Here is a 9,078-nt window from a genome sequence, read left to right on the forward strand (position 1 = left end):
TATATATATATATATAAATATATATTAGGTTTAATTTTATTATCTGTCTGATTGACTTCGTATTTTTGAGAGTTGTGACCGGTAAGGAAGCGTGGGACATACGCCCACAAAGTGTACAAATGACCGTGTTTAAGTTGAGGGTGAATGGTGAAAAGATGATGAATGCAGGTCGCTTTCAGCAGGTCCTATTGGCAATCAATGAGAGAGGCCAGTAGAGGAAAAGAAACCTGAAAAACAAAGGAAGGGCAGATAGCTAGTTCAAATTTAATTTTTGAATATCATATGAATAATTTAAAATTGTTTAAACTGTTTCGAAATTAGACCATAAAAGGTTGGTAACCTCTGATCAAAGCGAATTTCGCAAGACATTCTATTCGTCTTCTTTCACAAAATAAATAGCTGTTATAATTTCTTTTCCGAGTTGTTGTTAAACTGTTGCATAAATAACCTGTCGGTTGGCTCGTAAAATTTTTCATGTGTACGGGAGTGCCCTAAAACGTATTTTACGATAAATATAATTACGTCTCGTCCCACGTTACAGGGCATAAATTAAATTGACTCGAACGGATGCGAAGCTATTAATATTGTTGAGTTTGTGTAAAAGCAACGGGTGTTGCGTTTTTATTGGTCGTTTTTTTAAGTTACCGCCATTTTGTTTCTATTAGAGAATGAATGTCAAATGTATGAACACGTTTTTGGATATTTTTTTAAGAGATTATTTGTCATATTTTTATTAAAAAAATTAATTATCATCATCACTATTTAAGCCTTAAGATGTTCACTATTGGACTAAGTCGCCCTCATAAATAAGACCATGTTATTAAATAATGTAAACTGTATTGTGTCAGAAGCCTTTAAACGAACTGGAATCTGCAATTGTCATTTGGGCAGCAGTGTAAATTAAATAAAAAAGGCACTTAACTACCTTGAATTATATGCAATACATTTGACAACGGCTATTATTGTGATTCTTTCCATTGGAACAAAGACATTACTTTTGATGTATTGTTAACCCTTAGCAGCCTGATTTACTAAAGTGATTTTTTTTAATATTACTGTGTTTGCTTGAGGGTCTCGATGAAGGGAAAAATAGATTTTTTTTTAATTTCGTTGGAAAGAATATTATACAACAGTAAAATACGTACAGCTAACCTATAAAAACAAATAATAGTAATGTGAACATTCGGTTTAAAAGATTTGTATCAAAATTGAAACTCTGGGTTATTAAAAATTAAAAGTCTCAAGAATCCTGTCACCTATTGGAAATCTGGAAGGCTTACGTCTATTAGCAGACGTCTGACGTCTGAAATAGAGATAGATATGATAAAAAATTCGTTGAATATAAAGTAAAAATGCGGTGCAACAAAATGCAGATATCCGAAACCTTTTCACTCGCAAAAGGATGTACATTGTAGAGGCACGCTAGTTACGCACTAAAGTCACCGTATCTCCAAGAAGTTTTTTCTTCTGCTAAAGTTTACTCAAACTTTGAAGTTATGTTAAGTTACATTGTTATTATAAATTCTCTCGAATAAAATCTAAATAACGAATCGCTTCCGATCTGTTAGCGGGACAATTTTAAAACAATAAAAACTGAAAACTAACGTAATATATTTAAAAAAAAGCACGAGTACGAATTTCGAAATGTGATTTTCATGCACTCACGGTCAGCCATGCGCATCGGATTGGGACGTCGAAAAACAAATAATAGAGCGTCTATTTGTTTTAAATATACTAATAGAAATGACTCTGAATAAATTTGAAAATAAACCCATTTCGTGCTACATTATTACATGTCTGCTACATTTCCATCACAGTGATGTTAGCGTACGAATTAATAAATACGAATTGCGTGCTATTAGATAAGCCTTACGATATTTTATTACTAGGCCGATCAGAAAGTAATGTCGCTTGGTTAAGATAAATTCACACGGCTACATTTTTAACAAGTTTTTATTTCTAATCAAAAACATACTCACCTTCGTTATCAACAACCATTTGCTAACTAGTATATAAATTTTCAATGCCGGAGTGGTAAAATTCAATCGGTTTTTCTGTAAAGTATGTCGACAGAAACGACATTACTTTCCGGTCCCCCTAATATATACATTTTATTAATATATACATTTTTAATAATATTAAAACTTAGTCGTCGTCATAGTTTCAGCACATAGACGTCCAATGCAAAGCTCTTGCCTCCCCCAAAGATATCTATGTGGGATATACTTGGTAGACGAATTAGCGATCGCGGTTTAGTATTATCGTACTTAAAGAACGGTGCTGCCTACCTCAGGACTAGAACCTGTTTGTAAGCAGTGGACGAAACGTGAGCAAAAAACAATCGAAAATATTAATCATAAATATAAAAATAAAGGCACGTACACTAATGTCTGTGGATGCTAATAATTACATTTTTATATAAAAATTAGGTGATTCCAGATGTAGAGTTACTTGTTCTAATGAAGTCGCGCTGTCTGTCTTGTTTATATATGATGTCAGCTATTCTTTAATACAAAAATATGTATAAACAGACAGTATATATATCACAAAAATGACGTGAAAATTTTTATTTTTTTGTGTATCCGAACTTAAATTGCGATCGTAAATCTAATATTTGGTTATTTTTTTATAGTAGAGACAGCTTGACCGACGCGTTTGGCGACAGCAAGGGCGACAACGGTGACTACCGCAAATCGCCTGCCCCAGAGGACGATATACTGGGCGCGAGCGCACATCAGCGGCCCTCTGGTATGTGGTTCGAGGTTCCCAGTTTATGTAGTCACCTTTTATCCATTTATTAACTGTATATCATATTGAATATTTGTAGCTGTTACTAGTGTACACCAAAAGAACAATGCCAGAAGATTCAAATTTTACAAACACTAGACTTAATTTGGCTATGTAATGAAAGCAATGAACTTAAAATGAAGTTACTAGAGTTGCGAATGCATCCTGAGCTTCAACTTAGCTGGCTTTTTTTCGATAACTTTCACAAATGTCTTTAATACGTCTCGTAAAAATAATAAATACCAGGATTCGTTGTCAGTTTTTATTTGATGAGGTTCATACATTTATTGTATTATATAAGGAGGATCGGGAATTATTGTCGCTTTCTTAAGGTAAATTCACATGCCTAACCCTTTAACTAGTTTTTATTTCTAATCAACAATATCTACCTTTGTTATCACTAACCTTTTGCCTTCTAGCATAGGAGCGGTAAAAATCAATCGAATTTTCTGTAAAATATATCGACAGAAAAGACATTACTTTCCGGTCCCCCTGATAGTTCTACAATATTTATTTAATATATCACAGAAGAGTTGAGATGATGCAAGAAATGCCACAATTGTACATATTGACTAATTTTATAGAGCATAGAGAAAGATATAAGCTTGCCTTTATTTCTACTGTTTATTTGTACATTGCGAAATTATTTTTGTGCAATATCAATAGTGTTATCATGAATAAGATTTTCATATATATATTGACTATGTATTGACATTTTTTACTCTAGAAAATTCTCTATAACAGTATCTAAAGTTCTCAAGTTATAGCCTGCGGAAACATCCATCTTCTGCATTACGAAAGTAACCCGTTAATAATAAAATTGATAAAATAACTAATGTTAACTAATCTGAATATGTAAATTAGATGTTATGCTAAAAACTAATGCTAGCCTAGTAGTTGGATGTTGCCTGTGATAATGCCGCTTCTTACTGGTTCTACTGAAAGAGGCCTAGTTCCAGCAATATACGTCCTGCGGATGAAATGATAGTGACAGTAAGGAAGTAAAATTGAAGTTATTTCTGTACTAATAATTTAACGTGTTTTATTAGTAACGGAATCAGAAAATATGCTCCCGCGTCACCTGTCTCCAGAAGTAGCGGCCGCTCTGCAAAGCGTTCGGTTCATAGCTCAGCATATTAAAGACGCCGATAAGGATAATGAGGTACTTAAATAGCTTACTAGTTTCGATCTGCGTTTATCAATTATTTATTTAGTCTTTATATACAATTGTAATGGTAGAGTGGTGCAGAGATAAACAAGTAAGGCGTGTAAACGTGATACAAATATAATAAGACATATATAATTCTGTATACTATACAGACGCGGCAGGTAGGCCCTACATTTGAAAGATCGACGACATAGAGAATCGTCGATCCTGCGAAGTATGCGGGCAGCGAGAGACATCATCGAGGCGATCTTTGGGAAAGGTCTGTTCTTAGCTGTGGTCGTCTATTGGCTAAAATAAGAAGAAGATGCTGTGTACATAGCGCATTAGAGATCGAAAGATAGGATAGAATAGATAAATGGTTATCGCTAGTGACGATACTGAAGGCGTTCGAGATATCAACCATAGACATCACTGTGACTTTCGTAATATATCGTAACATGTTGATATTATAGATAAAGTTGGATAATTGCATGAGGTCATAGGCTAGATAGAAAAGGATAGTATGTTAGATAGAGAAGGAGGGAGAGATATAGAAAGAAAATGAGAAAGAGATGAGGGGAGTTTTGGAAGCGGGATAACATATGCTTTCAACTACAAAGAGTGTAAAAAGTCTTTGTTGATATTTTGGGTTATTGGCGAAAGTTTGGTTGAGATTGGCTGAGAATTCGCATTGTCAACATGCGAATAAATGAATAGAATAATTCTTTTAATCACATAATAATTTCAAATTCATTTATTCATTGATTCGTTTTATAAACTATTTATAGTGATGACTTACGTACTCTAAGAGATGTATTCTAGAATAACCTAATTTATATTAAACTTAAATCAATTATTTTGTGTATTAAAAATATCACCGAAACATTTCCAACAAACTCAACGCTGCCTAATTTAACATATTAATCTTCCAACTGTTGTCGCATAGTAATTAATAACGAAAGGTTCATACACTTGCTTATTCATGGGCATTCTTTTATTTATACAATGTTGTGTCGTGGTCATTATGTGGAACGTATGGGAAACGACGAAAGGGAGGAGAGGGTCCTAATGATCTGCGAATGACGCGATATTTTGTATTTGTTTGTGCAGGATATTTATCATAGGCGGATCGTGTAGTTGTAAAAGTACAGAGAAAATATTGTACATTTTTTACACTAAAAAATTTCTTTCCTCACTTCACAGCAACTAAGCTATAGAACTCCTTCGTGAGACTAATCTAGAGCTGTTACATTACATTAACCATCACGTTAGGCGGCCCCTAAATTTATAGGTGGTCGCTCTGGTCTTACCAGGTATAAGAGACCCTTGATAAAAGACCTCGGTATATACACACATGCGCATTCCAATTCATAGGTTTGTAACATCGGCTTGTATGCCCATATCTCCTCTCGTCTATATTTGTTTCCGTAATTGCTGCATTTGAATCTACATATGTTTTCGTCCAATATCTAACCCGCAAGACTTGATGTTTAGGATAGAGAATTCCTCTTTACTCGTAGAAATACTCTTGAAACTAGGTCCTTTCACGAAAGTTTCAGTTCAAAAGCCACGTATTATAATGAATATCATATTAATCATAATAAAAACATGTTTTAGTAAATAATTGTTTTTAGACAGGGCCGTGTACACCTACAATAGGTAAACAAATTTATCTTTGTACTATATTAAACAAAATAAATGTAAACTTAAAGAATTGTCGTAGGCCTATTTAGAGTTAATAAATAAACAAATATAATATATATACCACTTTTTATGTGTATAAAAACAATAATAAAAAGCAACCAATTTATTCGCAGGTGGTTGAAGATTGGAAATTCATGTCGATGGTTCTCGATCGGTTTTTCCTCTGGCTGTTCACCATCGCCTGTTTCGTTGGCACCTTCGGCATTATCTTCCAGTCGCCGTCTCTCTACGACACTCGGCTCCCGGTAGACCAACAGATATCTTCTATACCAATGAAGAAGAATAACTTCTATTATCCAGCAGATGTCGAGACCATAGGCATCATTAGTTAAATAGGAATGTATTTTTTAAACCCCTGACAAAACATCCAGTGTTATAACTGTAAGAACTTCAATAGAATAATTTTAATCAAAAATAATTAAAAATAGGCTGTAATTAATCTTCTACTTTTAAATTCGTTATAAAAAATTCAATTTGTTTTAAAAATAATTGCTTTAATGATAAAAAAAATGTGCATTATGTTATTATTTCTATATCGATGGCAGTAAAGTAAAATGATATATGTATAAAATCGCAACGATAAAGGAGAACATATTTAGTAAAGAAAGGCCGAAAGATTCTCGTGTTACGATCACGAGTTGGTAGATGGCGTGGGCAGGTTCCTCACTGGGTAGACTATCACCATAGTCACGGTCGCGTAAACGTATGAATAGTCTTGTTTAGTTGGAATCGTAAATATAACGCGAATAAATTATAATCATTCACTTCCAGGTTTGATTTCATTATTTTTATAATTATTATTTCAAAAACTTAATATAAAATTATAATAAACAATGCGTAAATTATTAAAAATGGTTTTCGTATGTATAATTCATTTAATAATATAGGTGTTAAGAGAGGCTGTGAAATAATTGATTAATTAATAAATAGTACGTAGTTAATCTAATTTATGTATAAATTATTTAAGCTAATATCTTATCTTATAAAATAAACATTTATTATCAAGAGTCGTTTTATTCTGATCTCATTATATCATAAAAATCTTTCTCAAAATCAAAATTCTATCCAGATCATTTAATAAATTGCATATTAGATTATTAGAAGTTCAAGGTTATATTTACTTATTATTTGTAAATAACAAGCTTTCCCGATAGACTCTGTACTAGCAGAAGTTACTCTACTGTCACATTTCAATCTAAAAAAGTAAACGAATAAAAGATTTCACTTTATTGATTAAATTTGAAATAAATCAATTTTGAAATCGATTAAAAATGACCGTTGCAGCTATTAAATGCGCGATGTTCCAGTCGAATTGTAATTAACGTGAAGTTCATAGTAAAATGTCAAATGCGAAACGGTTTAAGAAACCGTTTCGCATTTGACAATAATATGACAATAAAAAAATATAGTAACTCTTAAGTCACCATATTTTTTTACATTTTTTCAAGTTTTTGCGCAATTTCGAATTATTTCTATAAGATCCTTCCAGAACGTAATAGGATTATAAAAAAAGGTAATACAATATTTTTTTAATAACATATAAGTATCGATACGTTCTGCTTTATTAATTTTGAGTTCCTAATAGTTTAGGACTAAACATAGTCATAAGTTTAAGTTAATAAATTGGTACGAGATGAAGTAGGAAGGCGAAGCATTAATTATTAAGAAGTAATGTATGAAATATCTTGCTTTCAAAAATTGCACTCTTACTACCGCCTTTCAAAGCGTACTGCATTAGTTTCAAGTGTATTGTAAAGTATTCTAAAATTCAGTCCACCTACCCACTAGAAGTCTTTTTACTTCACTCAAACTTTTGAATTTCTAAAATAGTTTTCAATGGAAGCCACTCTATACATTTTAGAAATAATCAAACCCTTCGTTCTTGGAAGGCTTTTGTGTAACATTGTTAAACTTATTAAGTGTTCGAAGAGTTTTGTTGCGATATAAAGCGATGAATTTCGTTGTGTCCGTTTTTTTTAAAGAAACCACACACACGTACCAGGCACACTGTAATACCATAATTTTTTAATAAATTCTTATGCTATCTGACATCGAAGAAAGCCGGCTGAAGTCATATAGATCAGGTATGAGCAACTCGCAGTCCACGGGTCGGTCCACGGCAAGCATATTTATTTAAAATTAATTGCAATAAAATTGTAGTACATACAATACCAAAACAGTTAATCAAAAGTTCACCGATCAAGGCTGCACAATTAGGAAGCTGCGTATGGTTGCCTCAGCAATTCCGGCAGACGTTGATCAGTCTGTATCGAAAAAATTAGTGCCAACTTGTCAATAAAATATTCAAGTAAGGTACTTTTTTCTGTTCTATTATTTTTAATCTAATATATAAAATTCTCGTGTCACGGTGGGCGTGATTAAACTCCTCCGAAACAGCTCGACCGATTTTCCTGAATCTTAGCATTCATATCGGCCAGGGTGGAGAAACGGACAGAATCTATTTTTTACTCCCCTAAATGTTAAGGGTGGTCCAACCCTAATTTTTTTTAGACAAAATTTTATTGTTTTTATGATACAGCATGTAAAAATACCTACAACCCTAAATTTTCATCCCTCTACGATCAACCCTTATTTTTTATTTGTTTTTTAATGTTTCCGAGAAATAACATACATGGCAAAACAACGTTTGCGGAATCAGCCTGTATTTGTATTTTTTTAAATCTAATGCTTCACATAAATATTTTTTAAAAATAATTAACAAGTGTAACTTTAAGTATGTGGGGACATAAATTTTTTAAAATTTAAATTTTCTCTTTGATTTAAAGGTTCCTTACCCTTGATATAGATGTTTTCAAGATATGGTGTAGAAGGAAGTTGCTTTAGAATAAATGGGCTGTATTCTACACTAACGATAAAATTCTTCGTGATCATATCATTATATAAGAAGTTTTCGGTCAAACAGTCGAAAAGGACAGGATATACCATAAAAAACTTTTGTCATTAAAAAAGCAAATGTCCCACAAGACCTACTCGAAACAATAATCCGACGAAATCCCGATCCGATTTAGTACGACCATCTGTAGACACCAAGTTTCATTCTAGACTCCACGATGCCAAAATAACATCAGGTACTACTGTATAATCAAGTCCAAGATTTTTTCGTGTTCATGAGCAAAGTGAGGAGGGTGATATTCCATGAAAATTGATCGCAAATTAAAAATATTCCAGTACAAAAGTATGATACAGTATAATCAGAAAATACAGATAAATACATCGAAATTTATTGACGAAACAATTGACGTAATTATCTTTATTTTACTAATTTTATATTATGTAGTATACATATCTGTGCGTTTATATACGTAGAAGTCCATTGGATATACTACGTCTGGTATGTTGATGATAGATTGTTCTGATTCTTTTAGTTACATTTGCTACTTTTTAAAAATTGATTCATTTGTAATGTCGTGGAGAAAAGA

General features: G+C 32.5%; 1 protein-coding gene across 2 annotated transcripts in view; it reads left to right on the forward strand.

Moving 5' to 3' along the window:
* nAChRbeta2 (nicotinic acetylcholine receptor beta2) overlaps positions 1-6,058 on the forward strand; it is a 41,350-nt gene extending 35,292 nt beyond the window's left edge. For both annotated transcript variants that reach the window (XM_068766359.1, XM_068766360.1), the window contains 3 exons: positions 2,633-2,748; positions 3,837-3,949; positions 5,752-6,058. In XM_068766359.1, coding sequence (XP_068622460.1) covers positions 2,633-2,748; positions 3,837-3,949; positions 5,752-5,970 — 448 coding nt within the window. In that variant the 3' untranslated portion in view covers positions 5,971-6,058. The remainder of the gene's footprint in view (positions 1-2,632; positions 2,749-3,836; positions 3,950-5,751) is intronic.
* The last annotated feature ends 3,020 nt before the right edge of the window (positions 6,059-9,078 follow it).

Source organism: Battus philenor, unplaced genomic scaffold (genome assembly GCF_028537555.1).
Source record: "Battus philenor isolate CCGP_79_NKW_IND1 unplaced genomic scaffold, ilBatPhil1.0.hap1 SCAF_21, whole genome shotgun sequence".
NCBI classification, from domain to species: domain Eukaryota; kingdom Metazoa; phylum Arthropoda; class Insecta; order Lepidoptera; family Papilionidae; genus Battus; species Battus philenor.